An 18556-nucleotide genomic window follows, 5' to 3' on the forward strand; every position below is an offset into this window, starting at 1 on the left:
ATTGTGCTCCTCCATGAACTGGATCTAGGGTTGACTTCCCAAGCATGCATCGTGGGCTGTCACACAAGATCTTGTGCTCAAAAGAACCCCATGCTTGGTCCTTTACCATCATCATCTTGAAATCTTTTTAAAATATTTTTTGATATTTTTGTACAAGGAATCCCTCATTTTCATTTTGCACTGTGCCTGCAAATTAGGTAGCTAGTCCTGGCTGAACCTGTCTTTAGAGTAGAAATGGCTGGTTCTCTCTCCATGTTGGTCCTTCACTGGCGTATTCTGATGGCTAGATGCTACAACCTTCTCCAACTGTAGTCCTAACACAAACCAAAGGAGGACTTTCAGAGAGAGAGCCAGCCCTTGTATTTCTACCTTCTTCCCATACCCCAGTAGTAATAGGCTCTTAAGGGCTTCTCCACCCATCACAGAAACTGGGGCTTCCATCATGAGCTGAGAGTGGCCCTTCTTTCTTCTGGGAATTTTTTTTTAAGATTTTATTTTTTTAATTTATTTATTTTTTTATTTATTTTAGAGAGAGAGTGCATGAGCAGCGGGAGGGGCAGACGGAGTGGGAGAGGCAGAGAATCTCAAGCAAACTCTGTGCTCCGTGCTAAACACATAGCCCGATGTGGGGCTCAATCTCATGACCCTGAGATCATGACCTAAGCTGAAACCAAGTCAGGCACTTAACCGACTGAGCCACCCAGGCACCCCTTTTCTGGGGACTTTTAAATGCTTGTGTATGTTGCTTGCATTTACATTGTGCAGTATCATCCGTCTCCAGTCTGGTGGTGGTTGCTGCAGAGAGTAAGCAATGACCTCTGACCTTGGGGGCTACCCTTTGTTCAACGACCTTTATTATTCCTCTGTTGCTAACGGTAATCAGGAAGCCCGTTGTTCTTGAGCCATGTTTTTACAGTACCCTGAATAATAGCCCGGGCTAAATCCTTTGGTCAGCACGTTGAGAAACACCAGGATATTCCCTTACCTGCCTCCTGATAGGCCACGGTTGTCAGAGGCACAAGTGAACAAACCCACCCTGATCCTCCGAAGACTGCACCCAAGCCTCCCCATGAAAATCTAAATCACTCTTCCTGTGTCTGAGGACGTTTAAAATACAATACTTCTTTGAAAAGAACTTTGAGCTGCAGGGTGTAAAGTGGGAGATGAGGGGTGCTCCGGCCCTCTCTTCATTTCCTGATTAGGTAGAGAACGTTTCTATGGTCACCTCAGCCCTCCAAGTAAGGACAAAGCCAGGTGCAGCATTCCCCTTAAGAAGGAAGCCTCCATCACTCTGAGGCACCCTTCATCATTACAAGTGAATATTTAGTGGAGTTCCCAGCAGGTTCAGAACCCTACCCTTAGCATCATCATTCATTCATGAAGTCATTAAGTCAGTCCCTCTTTCGCTCACCAGATCGTTGACTTATGTATTGCTTCATTCAACCAACATTTACTGATATCTTATATGTCTCAGCACTGAGCTGGGCAGTGAGGAGGCCATAAGAGAAATGCCAGTCATGGTCCTGCCCTCAAGCAGCTCACAGCTTGTTTGGAGGGCCTCCACATACAAGAAATAGTTAAAAACAAAAACAAAACAAACAAAAAACAGCTGTAAGATACTGCTTGTAGAAAATCCTGATAAAATTCTAAGAAAGGAAACATCAGGGAAGGTGTCACTGAAGAATTGCAATTTAGGCTGGCTTTGATGGTTTGTACAATTTGGGGTTGGCAGAAGAGGGCATTCTAGGCGTGGAAATAACAGCAAGGTTTGGAAGCAGGAATATATACCTGAAGTGTGGGGTCCACTGAGAACTGGCTAGCCTCACCAGAGTGTGCTAATCTACCAGGGAGATATGGAGAGCTTTGGAACAAGGCAGAAACTTTCTAAGTTGATTCTGGAAGTACTAGAGAGTCACTCTGTGTCCTTGAACAACCAGACCAATGTAACAAAGCTAGTACTATATGGTTTTAGGACTACAGCTGTTTGTAGGGAGGACTGGCTGGAGAAGGTGAGTCGGGGGCAGAGGTCACCTGTTAAGGAAGAGGCAGACTACAGGGGTGGACATGGAGAGAAGCAATGAAATATAGCCAAAAACTGGGGAGGGAGAGGGAACACTTATAGCTAAGAGTAAGGTTTCTAGCTTGGGCATTGTTTTGGGTTGAATTTTGTTCCTCTCAAATTTATATGTCTTAATGTCCAATACCTCAGGACTTGACCTTATTTGGAGACAGGGACTTTACAAGAGTTATCAAGTTAAAATACAGTCATTTGGGTAGGCTCTAATCCAATATGACTGCTCTCCTTCTACAAAAGGGAGGTTTAGAGACAGGCATACACCTAGAAAGAGGTCACGTGAAGATGGAGGCAAGGATCAGGTACACCAAAGATTGCCAGCCGACTGCAAGAGAGCCTCAGATGCAACCAACTGCCAACACCTTTATCTCAGACTTCTGGTCTCCAAAGCTGTGAAAGAATAAACGTTTGTTTTTTTTTTTTTTTAAGAAAAGCAGGAAAAAAAGGGGCGCCTGGGTGGCACAGAGGTTAAGTGTCTGCCTTCGGCTGAGGGGGTGATCCCCGCGTTGTGGGATCGAGCCCCACATCAGGCTCTTCCGCTATGAGCCTGCTTCTTCCTCTCCTACTCCCCCTGCTTGTGTTCCCTCTCTTGCTGGCTGTCTCTATCTCTGTCGAATAAATAAATAAAAAATCTTAAAGAAAAAAAAAAGAAAAGCAGAAAAAAAAGAACTGCGTTCTGAAATAACAAGAATTCACAGACAGGCATCAGAGTCTTGCTTTTTCCTTCAGAAAACACCTGCAGAGATAGGGCCAAGCTTGTATGAGATTCCACATTCAAAGAGGAAGGAACCCTGCCCACAAGGCCCCTTACGTTAAATTTCATGGAAAGATCTGGATTTGTTACCTACCCTAGAACTATTAGCCAACTCAGGTTTCATTTCCATCAAGTAAAAGTTACTTGGAAAGACAGAGTCAGATTTATGGGATCACTGACAGTATATACACAATGATTTAGGGACAACTTCATTAAAACAAAAAAGTTTCATGATTGAAGAGTTAACCTAACACACCAAAAAGGGTGCCTTGCTCCTCTCCCATAATCATGTAGCTCCCTCTAGAGGACCGCTTTGCCACTCAAAAGTGAGGGGGAAACTTTACAGTTTCACCCACATGAGTTGATCTATCTTCCTGTCAACTCCTGCTCATAACTGTGGGGAAAAGAGTCACTGAATACGGTCTCGTGGGTGAAATTCAGATGAAGCTTTCAGCTCAAATGCCCCTTCCTTTGCGAAGCCTTTCTGAATCTCCCCAAGTGGTTTATCACTCATTCATGGGTGTTGGTGCATTATGTCACAAAATATAATTTATGCATGTCTGTCTTTCCCGTAAACTAAGAACTCTTGAGTATGTATTCCTTTCCTTATTCATTTTTGTCTTCTTGCACCTACCCATGATGCCTGGCACATAGTAAGTGTTCAGTAAATAGATGTTTGTTGACTTAATAAATCAATGACATGCTAGCTAATTCATTGTCTCCTTTCTACCACATACAAATAAAATATTGGCACTTTCAAGATTAATATCCTGTAGGTCAGTGGACTTGTTTGTGATCTGTAAGAATGAAAATATTGGGGGATATTAACCTTTTGCAATAGAGATAGTTTAAAAGAGTTAAGGCATTGTGTTTCTTGGAAGAAATAAAGTATTAATAGGAAAACTCAAATTCTAACTCGTATGGTAAAATATAAGCATCTTTTGTCACAGATAAGCAGAGGACCCAGTGGGAAGAAGACATAGGGTAGTAAAGTTTTGATGTGTAGTGTAGGATTTACTCATAAAGCCCAGGAAAGGCCTAGGGCTGCCAAGGGCAATGGGAAATTAGGGAAATTAGGCAAAGGGAATTTAGGGGCAAGGAAGCACGCACTTAGTGGATCTGAATGGGAGTGAAAAATCTCAGGCCCTCCAAAGGGAGTCACAAATAGGGCAATACATTGTGCATGAGAAGCAGAGAAGAAGGGATTTCAGAGACAATTTGGTCCAGTCCTGTCACTAATGAGAATGCTCTGAGGAGAATATGATTGATTCAGAACCACACGAGCCCAAGTCTCAGAGCCCTTAAATCAGAATCATGCCTCAGATTCAGGAGCACGAAAGTGAGACCTCTGGACTCGTTCTTGCTGCAATGACCAACCCTTCTACGGAAAGTCTGTTTGAGGCCGTGGGCCAGAGCTGCCCCTAGACAGGCAGAACTGGCAAGAGTCGTCAGAAAGCTAAGGTGGCTGAACTGGAAGGTCCCTCAGGCTACAGCAGCAGGGCAAGAAAGTTATTTTGGGTTGGTTATGCCTATTAGGTCTAGGATTTGGTTTTAGTTCCAAGCTTTATTCATAAGTAAGCTGGGTTTGTATCCTAGCTCTGCCACTTAGTAGCTGCCTGATCTAAACAGAGGGACTCATTCTCTTCACTTCACTTTCCTCTTCTTTGAAACAATAGCTTAAGTGACTAAGAGCTCTGGTATCAGCACAATTACTTGTTCTTCTGCTGCTCAGAAGCAGGTTGACTGCGGAAGTCAGTTACCTCTCTGTTCTTCAATTTTCTCAAATGTAAAATAAGGAAAAGAAAGTTACTTACTCACCGAGTAGGTGTGATGGTTAAACAAGTTAATACATGTACAGTGTAGAACAGCGTGTGGTACATAGTAACTCCTCAATAAATCACCTATTATTGTTGGCGTTACTTTAGGGTTAACAAAAAATAATAATAATAGTAATAATAATACCCATAACCCTATCACTTTAACACATTGTTTTCTTTTTTTATTTCATCTTTTCAGAATTTACCCATGTATATGTATGCTTGTAAATATATATATATATATGTATATATATATATATATATATTAGGGTTGTAATAATATATGTATAAATATATATATATATATTAGAGTTGTAACCATGACTCATATACCACCTAATGTTCTGCTTTATTCATTTAACTTTATATCATAAACATAAACTCTGCATAGTTTTCACAGTTATCCTGCATACCTCACTGGACCATAATGGTTAAGCTTTTAGGTTGTTTTTAGCTTGTTTTTTTAAAAGCAAAATCAAGGCCTAAACACACTAAGGAGAATAAATTGGGGGTGGGAAGAGTACGCCATCTTTGCTTTTCAGGAGTGTACTTGCCCTTCCTGTGCCCCTATTCTGCCACCACATTTGGCATACTCATCCCAAGTAGAGAAGAACTCCTGGAGCTTTCAAATACTTTCTGCTCAGAGAAGAAAATACCTGGTTTACTGCATCCCACTGTAGCAGTAATTTTGAATGCTATCATACATCTCTGTAGGAGGGTTTCATTCCAAAAGAAAATGTCAAGGTCAAGCAATAACAAAACCAAAGGAAAGGCTTTTTAATATTGTGCTTAGAATCCTAGTTAGGATACTTTAGGGACATAGGAGCTGCCCCTGTACTGCAAATAATATTTCCATGCCATAGTGGCCCTTGGGGTTGGTTGAGACCTTGCAGTAGATTCTTCAACAATTTCGGCATCTCTGAAATACACAGTTCTTACCAACACATTAATATAATCTTTTCTCTTAAATAGTTTGTTTTACGTAAGATTGATATTTGTTTCAAGGTTCCAACAGAAAACATGATTAGAATATTTTGAAATTAGGATATTTGAACAGCATTTAACAAAGGGCCTATTTATAAAAGTGGACAAGAAACCACAAAGGAAAGTGAAGTTTATCCCTGCCCTTGTAACAAGGAAGCTCTTACCACGCCTAAGTGAGAAAGCCCAGAATCCAGAAGGAGAGTTGAACAGCAAGGGCCAGCTAAAGAGGAATAATGATGGCTGAGACTCAGCTAGCACCAATACGGTTGGGTTTAAAGGAAAGATGCTCTCTTCCCTGCTCTCATCTCCTCCAGGATCTCCATTGGCCAACACCAACTCGAAGCTAGAAGGCAAGGGGCCATTGTGTGGTCACTCTGGTAAGTCACCCATGGCACCGGGCAGGGTGGAGAGTAGGTCCGGGGAAGCGGGGGCAAAAGGAAGAAATCTGGCACAAAATTCTGGAGAGGTACACTTCTCAAAGGGCACAGACCATACTTTAAATTCCTAGCTTGCTCGAGTTAGACGTGAACATACAAATAGTTCTCATTTGTAAATGGGGATAATAATATCATGACTAAAATGAAGCTATGGTCACTCTAGGAAGACCAGCCTTAGAAAGGTCAGTAGAAGTTTACTTTCATGAGACGGTAGCAGAAGGCGTGTGGGCGACTCGAAGGTACTTTCCCTAAGATGGTGCTCTCCCTAACTCACCTCGCTCACCGTTAGCAGCTGCTGCCTCTGGAGAACCAGCTTGTGGGTAAGTTGTGGCGGAAAGCAGCAGACGCTCTATGAAGCAGCTTACTCTCATTAATCTTTCCCAGTTACCTTTAAGTTCCTCTTAGCTTGCATTTCTTGGAAATACCTTTTTCTCTCCACTGCTCTGTAATTGCCAATAAGGAATCTCTGAGCTACCCCGTAAGTTGTCCAGCACCTGTTTGACCAACCCTGTCTGCAGCTGTGGACCACCTGGAGAGGAACAAAAACAAAACAAAGGGCACCTTTTCCCCCCTGCTCTGAGTGTGGGTCTCCCAGCTTCCTGCTACTCTTTAACTGCTTCTTCAGACTAAAATGGAGAGGAGATGGACTTCAGGCAATCTCTTCTGGAAGCAGAAAGTTGACGTTCAGAAGGAAGCCTCATGGATGTTGAGTGGAGGATGTTTCCTCTTTCACTAACAGGTTCGCTAGTTTTATGCCTGTACCCACATGAAGGACACAGGAAGGAGTAAGTGAGGCCTGAGTTGGGAGGAGAGGCAAGGAATCAAAACCTCAGGTTAGTGCCTTAATCAACTTTATGGTTTGCTTTATGCACATTTCTATGTATTAAGGCTGAGATATACAATTATCATTTTCCCTAAATACAATTTCAATGGTACCCAATTATAAAAGGTGTGTAAAGAAACAGTAAGATGCCTGAGTCACCAGCATCTGAAAGTAAGGCTGAGGTCCTTTGTTGGTGCCTATGGCACCCTTGGGCTGGCACTTTCTGAACCTTAAAATTGAATGGGATATTAAACATCCTTTCCTCCACCTTCCAGGAAGGCCATTTGTCACTTCCAGTGAAATAAGCCTAATTATCTTTTAAGCAGCGTGCTCCTTTTAACTACTCTTTTTGTTTAAACCACTTTAAGATATGATTGGCATTTTAAAAAACTGTACATAGGGGCGCCTGGGTGGCACAGTGGTTAAGCGTCTGCCTTCCACTCAGGGCGTGATCCCGGTGTTATGGGATCGAGCCCCACATCAGGCTCCTCCGCTGTGAGCCTGCTTCTTCCTTTCCCACTCCCCCTGCTTGTGTTCCCTCTCTCACTGGCTGTCTCTATCTCTGTCGAATAAATAAATAAAATCTTTAAAAAAAATAAAAATAAAAAACTGTACATATATAATGTACACAACTTGATGAGTTTGGTTATAAGTATACAACCACGACCGTCACCATAATCTGTGCTATAATATATCCATCACCTCCAAAATTTCCTCTTGCTCTCATTACTTATTCATTATTACTGTTAGAAAGTGTTACCTGATATTTGCATTTTGTCTAAATGTAATGTTCAGGGGCGCCTGGGTGGCACAGCGGTTAAGCGTCTGCCTTCGGCTCAGGGCGTGATCCCGGCGTTATGGGATCGAGCCCCACATCAGGCTCCTCTGCTATGAGCCTGCTTCTTCCTCTCCCACTCCCCCTGCTTGTGCTTGTGTTCCCTCTCTCGCTGGCTGTCTCTATCTCTGTCAAATAAATAAAAATAAAATATTTTTTAAAAAAATAAAAAAATAAATGTAATGTTCACATCCAAATAAACTTCTCTACATCATTAAGTGGAATAAGAAAATTGTAAACTTCAGATATCTTGAGCTCAGACTTGGAGGAAGCAGTTGCTTTTGAGGTTAAGTGCTTAATTAACCATTAGCCTTTGTTTAGAAAGACGAAAGAAGGTTTGAAAATATATATCCTCTATGATAAATTTTAAGTTGAATCTATACTTATTTTATATGTTGTCATTTTTAAAATGTGTTTATTATTTTCTATGTTTTTTAAAATTTATTTTAATTCGATTTAATTAACAGACTGTATTGTTAGTTTCAGAGGTGGAATTGAGTGATTCATCAGTTGCATACAACACCCAGTGCTCATTACTTAAAGTGCCCTCCTTAATGCTTATCACCTAGTTACCCCATTCCCCTCCAGCAACCCTCAGTTTGTTCCCTATAGTTAAGAGTCATCTTATGGTTTGCCTTCCTGTTTTCCTCTTATTTTCTTTTTCCTTCCCTTCCTCTGTGTTCATCCGTACTGTTTCTTAAATTCCACATGAGTGAAATCTTATGGTATTTATCTTTTTCTGACTGACTTATTTTGTTTAGCCTAATACCCTCTAGTTCCATCCACATTGTTTCAAATGGCAAGATTTCATTCTTTTTGATTGCTGAGTAATATTCCATTGTAGTCTGTTTATTCTATTTTTTTAATAATAATTTTTTATTATGTTATGTTAGTCACCATACGGTACATCCTTAGTTTTTGATGTAGTGTTCCATGATTCATTATTTGCATATAACACCCAGTGCCCCATGCAATATGTGCCCTCTTTAATACCCATCACCGGCCTATCCCAATCCCCCACCCCTCTCCCCTCCGAACCTCTCAGTTTGTTTCCCAGAGTCGGGCAAAACTTTTTGATAACACCAAAAGGTTTGGGGTTTTTTGCTAATTTTTCCATCTTGAGATCATGGATGTTTATCAAAGCAAATGGTATTTGTTGGGAGTGTTTGTTATAGAAAACTGATGTTCACTTCATGTTGGGATCTATGTTTGCCACTGAGGTTTGGTCTAATTCCCTAACCTTACAATGACTAGGCTGCTGATTATTACCTTGCTGGTCTCTGATGTGTTGACTTAAGTACCAAAAGACTTTACAGCCCCTTACAGAGTTAATATAGCTAATGGCTTTCCTCTTAGTAAAACATTTTATAAATATAATAAAATGACCATTGATTAACTTTATAATACAAAGTAGAATCTCAATTTTTCTCAATAAAAGACTAACACACGTATAAATTTTAATAGGCTTTAAAATTAGCCAATTGTTAGTAGAAAAGCCCATATAACTTATTATATCACTTTCATATTTTTAAATTTGGGTCTATAGACATGTATAATATCTGAGAGACTGTTGAATGGTGACCTTTTTCCTAGTAAATATTCTACTTTTGTCTGGAATTTCATTCCATAATATGCTAGAACTACATGATACCCCAGCAGACCATAGCACAATATCTACAAGCATAAATGACTATTTTCTCAATAGAAATAAGTGCTAGGGGCGCCTGGGTGGCACAGCAGTTAAGCGTCTGCCTTCGGCTCAGGGCGTGATCCCAGCGTTCTGGGATCGAGCCCCACATCAGGCTCTTCTGCTATGAGCCTGCTTCTTCCTCTCCCATTCCCCCTGCTTGTGTTCCCTCTCTCGCTGGCTGTCTCTATCTCTGTCGAATAAATAAATAAAATCTTTAAAAAAAAAAAAAAAAGAAAGAAGTGCTAATACATATTGACTTTGGTATTAAATGGCAATTAGGCCAAAACAACCTGAAATTCTGCTTTCTGATACCAAGAGTGAACTTTGCTGAGATTACTGTTTCACTCACCAAAAATATCATAAGAATACTCAGGGGAGTTACTTTTTTTTTTCTTAATGTAACTTTCAAAATGAAAATAACAGAAATGTGGGAATTGAAACATAATTCAGCTAGGTATCTCAGCACTCTGTATGAATTTGATTGCATTCTAAGTAAGTTGGTTACATTATGTATTTTAAATTTTCTGTGATTTAATTCATGCTAAGCAGTATTATGCCATTACAGATTTTTTACATCGACCTTCTACCTAGTGAAAAGAAATAACAGGTCCTTTCATCTTTAAATCAGGAGACTGTTTCAAGTTCACTAGTCCAAATATCCAAGTACATTTTGGGTACTTCTCATCAAGCATATGAAACCATATGAAATCATTTCTTCACTCCTAGAGCCTGTGATTTCTTTCTCCCACAAGGCACGCCTCTTGTACTTTTTCTTACTGACAAGTTGGATTTAAAATAAATCCAGGGGCGCCTGGGTGGCACAGCGGTTAAGCGTCTGCCTTCGGCTCAGGGCGTGATCCCGGCGTTATGGGATCGAGCCCCACATCAGGCTCTTCCTCTATGAGCCTGCTTCTTCCTCTCCCACTCCCCCCGCTTGTGTCCCCTCTCTCGCTGGCTGTCTCTATCTCTGTCAAATAAAGAAATTAAAAAAAAATCTTTAAAAAAAAAAAAAAAAAAAAAAAAAAAAAAAAAAAATAAAATAAATCCAAATGTTCGCCCCCATGACTCCAACTCCTGCTTCTATATGAATCTTTCCCTACAGGAGTCTAATCTCTCTCTTAAACTTAGATTAGCACTGTGCTGGACCACAGGACAGCTCCCTTTGAATTTACTGATATCCTTTCAAACTCAACATGTCCAAATGTGAGCATATCTTTCTCTCAGAATAGCTCCATCACTAGGCCCATTCTGTTACCCTGGCATTTTTCCAAACATAACTTTTCTTCTTTGTGCTTGGAATGATTTCCCCACCTTCTTTTCCCTTGTGAGATAATCAGCTCCCCATTATTGGTCATGTCATGGCAGAGGCTGAACAACCTCACAATCCGTCAAGGATACTGGGTAATAGGATGGGCTGGATGATGTTTAAGGCCTCTCTCAACTCCTATATTCTATGAGTGCCTAGATCTCCCAATTCCCGAAATGAGATGATATCCTGGCCTGTTAGATCTAAGAAGTTCTATGTCCTCCTTGCTCTTCTTCCAACACCCCCATAAATGACCCTCTCTCATACTTAGCTTCTTCTATATGTGAAACTACAAGTGAAATTATATTTGAAATTAAAAATTGAAATTGTAGGGGCACCCGGGTGGCTCAGTCAGTTAAGTGACTGCCTTCGGCTCAGGTCATGATCCTGGGGCCCTGGGGTTGAGCCCTGCATCAGGCTCCTTGCTAAGCAGGGAGCCTGCTTCTCCCTCTGCCTCTGTGTGTGCTCTCTTTCTCTCTCAAATAAATAAATAAAATCTTTATAAAATTGAAATTGTATTTAAATATCATATTTAAATATCACTATTGTATTTGTGAAGAGCATTGAACTTTTTTGCCTACTGGTTAAGAATTTTTAGTAGTTGCTTTGCTTGCTTGCTCCTTTAAAAAGAGATGTTGCTCATTCCACAGTTTCCATCCTTCCTGCTGCTCCTACATGAAATTCTCAGGCGGCATGGAGATACATACAGACGCACACTCATTTTTCTTGTTTCTGGACTTCCAGTCCATTCATAGTACTGCACAACTTGGTACTCTTTCAAAATTTTTCAAATATATTAGCTCTCTGGTTGCTTGAAGGTGGGATAATACAATGAAAAGCATATCTTTTCTATCACCCAAACTATCCACTCCCAAATCCACATAGTGATACTATGGATTTTCAGATGGCCACTGAGACAAAAAATGATTTTTGCCTTTGTAGTGGGAGCATTTACCAGTTTAGTTATATTTAGTTATTTATTCTCATTCATTTACTAATTCACTCATTCATCCGTAAACATTCATTGAGGGCTTCCAGTACGACTAATCCTGTGCTGAGTTAATCCTTAAGGACCTTATTGTTTAATAAGGAAGACAAATAAGTAAGTCTTTTGGTGCTGTAAAAAGTAAGTCTTCCCAGAACACGGAAGACCTTTAAAAAAAAAGAGCTGTTAATTCTACTTGTGGGAACAGGAATAGTTTTATGACGATATCACAAAAACTTTAGGTAAATCTTAAAAGGCATACGTTCTTAAGGTAGGCAAATGGGAGTAGGAGATTCCATCAAAAGGGTAGCATCGGCAAAACACACCAAAGTACAACACACAGCACATTCCTATCTGTGTGGATGCCCATGTGTAGGGAGTGAGGATGGTAAGAGATCAGGCAAGAGAGAAGTCAGCAGTCTCAGATCATTGAACTTTTTTTTTTATTTAATAACATTTTTTATTATATTATGTTAGTCACCATACAGTACATCCCTAGTTTTTGATGTAAAGTTCCATGATTCATTACTTGCGTATAACACCCAGTGCACCATTGAACTTTTTTTTTTAAAGATTTTATTTATTTATTTGACAGAGACAGACAGCCAGAGAGAGAGAGAACACAAGCAGGCAGAGTGGGAGAGGAAGAAGCAGGCTCATAGTGGAGGAGCCTGATGTGGGGCTCGATCCCAGAACGCTGGGATCACGCCCTGAGCTGAAGGCAGACGCTTAACGACTGCGCCACCCAGGCACCCACACCATTGAACTTTTTGTGTGATATTCCAGGAGCTTGGATTGTAGCCTGTGAGCAAATAAGAGTGGCACAATCAGACTGATTAAAAACAAGAAGAAGCAAGGATAATACAAAGTATCTGGCTGGGATGAATACTTGGATGGGGAAGCCATTCACCAAGATGGGCATGAAGGATGAGAATTAAGTTTGGAAGGAGAATTACAAAGTCTATTTTGAACAAGCTCACAGTACCTATGGGACATAAAAATAGAAATGTTCAGTAGGCAATGATTGGGGAAAGAGGTCTGAAGATGAGATCAAGATCACATAACGGGTAAATCTTAGGAAGGGATGAGACCATGTAGAGGAGGGGAGCAAAGAAGAAAAGAAACAAAGAAAGATGTAGGACATAAATGAGGAACATTGACATTTAAGAGACTATTAGATAAAAAGGATAACAAGAAAGAAAGATCAGGGATGAAGTAGGACAGAAAAGAAACATATGACCAGCAGTAAGTAACTCAGAATATTTAAGTGATATGTTTTTATAAATATCATTGACTTTGCAGTTGGAGAAAACTGACCAGTGCAAATCAGTGGGCCAGTGGGGTTTGCAAAAATTGAAGAGGGAATGGTATTCCCTGGCCATAGTTCCATTCTTTCTGATCCCTCCCTTCCATGAGGGTCAGTTGGAAGAAGAAGCAAATGAGCCAGCTGAAGGGCAAGAAGAGAAAGGCAATGTTGGTATCCAACAAACTTGAGATTGAGTTTCTAGAATTACATTGTGATTGTGATTAGGTTTGCAGTTGAAATTTTAGATTTATTAGAGAGATTTCACATCTCTGCTATACTGAGTCTCCTTATTTACAAGCACAGTATTTCTCTTCATCATTAAGCTGTATCATTTTATAGTATAGGGATTTATAGAAATTAATACTATTGGGAATATAATTATTTTTTTGCCCAGGGATGTCGTGTGCATTCTGCAGTTACTTTTTTGTATTTAAACCATTTCTTTTAAGATAAATGCAGATTTATTTCAGTCAAAGAAAGACAAATACCATACAATTTCACTCATACGTGGAATTTAAGAAACAAAACAGATGAACATAGGGGAAGGGAATGAAAAATAAAGTAAGATAAAAACAGAGAGGGAGGCAAACCATAAGAGACTCTCAACTCTAGGAAACAAACTGAGGGTTACTGGAGGGGAGATGGGTGGGGTGATGGGGTAAATGGGGAATGCTCATTAAGGAGGGCACTTGATGTAATGAGCACTGGGTGTTACAGCAACTGATGAATCACTGAATTCTACCCCTGAAACTAATAATACAGTATCTGTTAACTAAATTGAATTTAAATTTAAAAAAAATTTTTTTAAAGATAAATGCAGATTTACATGTAGTAGAAGGAATAATACAGGGAGATTCTGTGTACTTTTTACCCAGTTTGTGCCAATGGTAACATACCTGCAAGAATCTAGTACAATATCATAACCGGAATATTGACATTGATAGAGTCAATACACAGAATATTTTTTTCTATCAGCACAAGAATCCTTCATGTTGCCCTTTATAGCCACATCCCTAGAAATCATTAATCTGTTGATATTTGGACAATTTTGTCATTTCAAGAATGCTGTGTAAAGGGAATCATACAGTCTGTAGCTTTCTGTGATAGGCTTTTTTTTCATTCAGCATAATTCTCTGGAGATTCATTCAGGTTGTTCTGTGTATCAGTAATTCATTCCTTTTTATTGTTGAGTTGTATTCCACTGAATGAATATAACACAATTTATTTAACTATTTCTCTTCTTAAGGACATTTGGATTGATTCCAGTTTTGAGCTATTCCAAATAAAGCTGCTATAAACATTCATGTATAGTTATTTTGTGTGTGTAAATAGAAATCTTAATTTCTCAATGATAAATGCCAGGAGGGCAATAACTATATTGTATGATAACTGCATATGTTAATTTTAATAGCAACTGCCAATATGTTTTCCAGGGTGGCTTTAAATTTTACATTCCCACCATCAATGATCCAGTTTCTCTGCATCCTCATCAGCATGTGGTGGTCTCACTGTTTTATTTTTCCCATTCCAATAAGTGTGTAATTAATACCTTCTTTTTTTCTTAAAGATTTTATTTAAATTCTAGTTCAGTTAACATACAGTTTAATATTAGTTTAAGGTGTAGAATTTAGTGACCCATCACTTATATGCATCGTCCAGTGTTCATCACTACAAGTGCCCTCCGTAACCCATCACCCATTTAAACTATCCCCCTACCCATATTCCCTCCAGTAATCAGTTTATTCTCTGTATTCGAGTCTGTTTCCTGATTTGCCTGTCTTTCCACCATATGTTTATCTTTTCTGTTTCTTAAATTCCACATATGAGTGAAATCATATGATATTTGTCTTTCTCTGACTGACTTATTTCACTTAGGATAATATTCTCTAGCTCCATCCATGTCCTTGCAAATGGCAAGATCTCATTCTTTTTTATAGCTGAGTCATATCCCAACATATGGATGTGTGTGTGTGTATATATATATTTACACACCACATTTTCTTTATTCATTCATCAGTGAATAGACATTTGGGCTCTTTCCATAACTTGGCTATTGCTGATAATGTTGCTTTAAACATCAGGGTGCATGGGCCCCTTCAAATCACTATTTTTCTTAAGATTTTATTTATTTATTTGAAACAGAGAGAGAGACAGCCAGCGAGAGAGGGAACACAAGCAGCGGGAGCGAGATTGGAAAAAGCAGACTCCCAGCGGAGGAGCCTGTTGTGGGGCTCGATCCCAGGACTCCAGGATCATGCCCTGAGCCGAAGGCAGACGCTTAATGACTGAGCCACCCAGGCGCCCCCAAATCACTATTCTTGTACACTTTGGATAAATACTTGGTAGTGCAATTGCTGGCTCCCAGGGTATTTGTATTTTGAACTTTTTAAGGAGCCTCCATACTGTTTTCCAGAGTGGCTGTGCCAGCTTGCATTCCCACCAACAGCGTAAGAGGGTTCCCCTTTCTCTGCATCCTCACCAATATCTGTTGTTTCCTGCCTTGTTCATTTTAGACATTCCAACGAGGGTGAAGTGGTATCTCATTGTGGTTTTGATTAATATTTTCCTGATGGTTAGTGATGTTGAGAGCATTTTTCACATGTGTATTAACCATTTATATGTCTTCTTGGGAGAAATGTTTGTTCTTCTGCCCATTTCTTGATTGGATTTTTTATTTCTTGGGTATTGAGTTTGATGAGTTCTTTATGGATTTTGATACTAGTCCTTTATCTGATATGTCATTTGTGAGTATCTTTTCCCATCCCATAGGTTGCCTTTTAGTTTTGTTGATTGTTTCCTTTGCTGTGCAAAAGGTTTTTTTCCTGATGAAGTCCCAATAGTTCATTTCTGCTTTTGTTTTCCTTGCCTCTGGAGACATGTCTAGCAAGAAGATGCTGCAGCCAAGGTCAAAGAGGTTACCACCTGTATTCTCCTCTAAGATTTTGATGGATTCCTTTCCCAGATTAAGTCTTTCATCAATTTTGAGTTCACTTTTGTGTATGGTGTAAGAAAGTGGCCCGGTTTCATTCTTTTGCATGTGGCCGTCCAGTTTTCCCAACACCATTTGTGAGGACTGTCTTTTTTCCATTGAATATTCTTTCCTGTTTTGTCAAAGATTCGTTGACCATAGAGTTGAGGGTCTGTTTCTGGGTTCTCTACTCTGTTCCATTGATCTATATGTCTGTTTTTGGACCAGTACCATACTGTCTTGATGAATATAGCTTTGTAATACACCTTTTAGTCCAGAATTGTGACACCTCCAACTTTGGTATTCCTTTTCAGCATTCCTTTGGCTATCTGGGGTCGTTTCTGGTTCCATACAAATTTTAGCATTGTTTGTTACAGCTATGTGAAATACGCTGGTGGTATTTTGATAGGGATTGCATTGAATGCATAGACTGCTTTGGGTAGTATAGACATTTTAACAATATTTATTCTTCCAATCCATGAGCATGGAATGTTTTTCCATTTCTTTGTGTCTTCCTCAATTTCTTTCATAAGTGTTCTATAGTTTTCTGAACACAGATCATTTACCTCTTTGGTTAGGTTTATTCCTAGGTATCTTATGGGTTTTGCTATAAATGCAAATGGGATTGATTCCTTGATTTCCCTTTCTGGTGCTTCATTATTGGTGTGTAGAAATGCAACAGACTTCTGTGCATTGATTTTATATCTTGTAACTTTGCTGAATTACTTTCAGTTCTAACAATTTTTTTGGTGGAGTCTTTTGGGTTTTCTTTTTTTTTTTTAATATTTTTTTAAAGATTTTTTATTTATTTATTTGACAGAGATAGAGACAGCCAGCGAGAGAGGGAACACAAGCAGGGGGAGTGGAGAGGAAGAAGCAGGCTCACAGCAGAGGAGCCCGATGCGGGGCTCGATCCCATAACGCCGGGATCACGCCCCGAGCCGAAGGCAGATGCCCAACCGCTGTGCCACCCAGGCGCCCCTGGGTTTTCTACATGCAATATCATGTCATCTGTGAAGACGGAAAGTTTGACTTCTTCCTTGCCAATCTGGATGACTTTTATTTCTTTTTGTTGTCTGATTGTTGAGGCTAGGACTTCCAGTAATACGTTGAGCAACAGGGGTGAGAGTGGACATCCCCATTGTGTTCCTGACCTTGTGGGGAAAGCTCTATTTTCCCCACTGAGAATAATATTAGCTGTGAGTCTTTTGTATATGGCCTTTATGATGTTGAGTTATGTTTCTTCTCTCGCTATTTTCTTGAGGGTTTTCATCAAGAAAGGATGCAATGCTTTGTCAAATGCTTTTTCTGCATCTGTTGAGAGGATCATATGGTTCTTATCCTTTCTTATTACTGTGGTTTATCACATTGATTGATTTGTGGATGTTGAACCACTCCTGAGGCCCAGGCATAAATCCCACTTGGTCACGGTGAATAATCCTTTTAATGTACTGTTGGGTCCTTAGCTAGTCTCTGGGTGAGAATTTTTGCATCCATGTTCCTCAGCGATTTTGGCCTGTAATTCTCTGGTTTGGGGATCAAAGTAATGCTGGCCTCATAGAATGAGTTTGGAAGTTTTTCTTCCATTTCTATTTTTTGGAAGAGTTTCAGAAGAATAGATATTAATTCTTCTGTAAATATTTGGTAGAATTCCCCTGGGAATAGACTGTGAAACCATCCAGGCTTGGACTCTTTTTTATTGGGAGATTTTTGATTACTGATTCAATCTCTTTGCTGTTACGAGTCAATTCAGATTTTCTATTTCTTCCTGATTCATTTTCGTAATTTATACGTTTCTAAGAATTCATCCATTTCTTCCAGTTGCCTAATTTATTGGCATATAATTACTCATAGCATTCTCTTATAACTGTATTTCTGTTGTTCTGTTGTGATCTCTTCTCTTTCATTCATGATTTCATTTATTTGGGTCCCTTCCCTTTTCTTTTTGATAAGTCTGACTAGGAGTTTATCAATCTTGTTAATTCCTTCAATGAACGAGCTCCTAGTTCCATTGATCTGCTTTACTGTATTTTTTAAAAAATTTTTATTATGTTAGTCACCATACAGTACGTCCTTAGTTTTTGATGTAGTGTTCCATGATTCATTGTTTGCGTATAACACCCAGTGCTCCATGCAATATGTGCTCCTTAATACCCATCACCAGCCTATCCCAATCCCGCAACCCCCTCCCCTCTGAAGCACTCAGTTTGTTTCCCAGAGTCCATAGTCTCTCATGGTTCATTCCCCCTTCTGTTTACTCCCCCTTCATTCTTCCCTTCCTTCTCCTACCGATCTCCCTGCTATTTCTTATGTTCCATAAATGAGTGAAACCATATGATAATTGTCTTTCTCTGCTTGACTTATTTCACTTAGCATAATCTCCTCCAGTCCCGTCCATGTTGCTGCAAATGTTGGGTAATCGTTCTTTCTGATGGCTGAGTAATATTCCATTGTATATGTGGACCACATCTTCTTAATCCAGTCTGTTGAAGGCCATCTCAGCTCCTTCCACAATTTAGCTATTGTGGACAATGCTGCTATGAACATTGGGGTGCACATGGCTCTTCTCTTCACTAT

General features: G+C 39.7%; 1 protein-coding gene across 1 annotated transcript in view; it reads left to right on the forward strand.

Moving 5' to 3' along the window:
- Positions 1–1853: 1853 nt before the first annotated feature.
- Positions 1854–18556, forward strand: part of LOC105241843 (class I histocompatibility antigen, Gogo-B*0102 alpha chain) — a 30296-nt gene continuing 13593 nt past the window's right edge. The window contains 1 exon segment of the mRNA XM_034660207.1: positions 1854–2009. Within this exon segment, the coding sequence (XP_034516098.1) occupies positions 1854–2009 (156 nt within the window).

Source organism: Ailuropoda melanoleuca, chromosome 5 (assembly GCF_002007445.2).
Source record: "Ailuropoda melanoleuca isolate Jingjing chromosome 5, ASM200744v2, whole genome shotgun sequence".
Classification (NCBI taxonomy): Eukaryota; Metazoa; Chordata; class Mammalia; order Carnivora; family Ursidae; genus Ailuropoda; species Ailuropoda melanoleuca.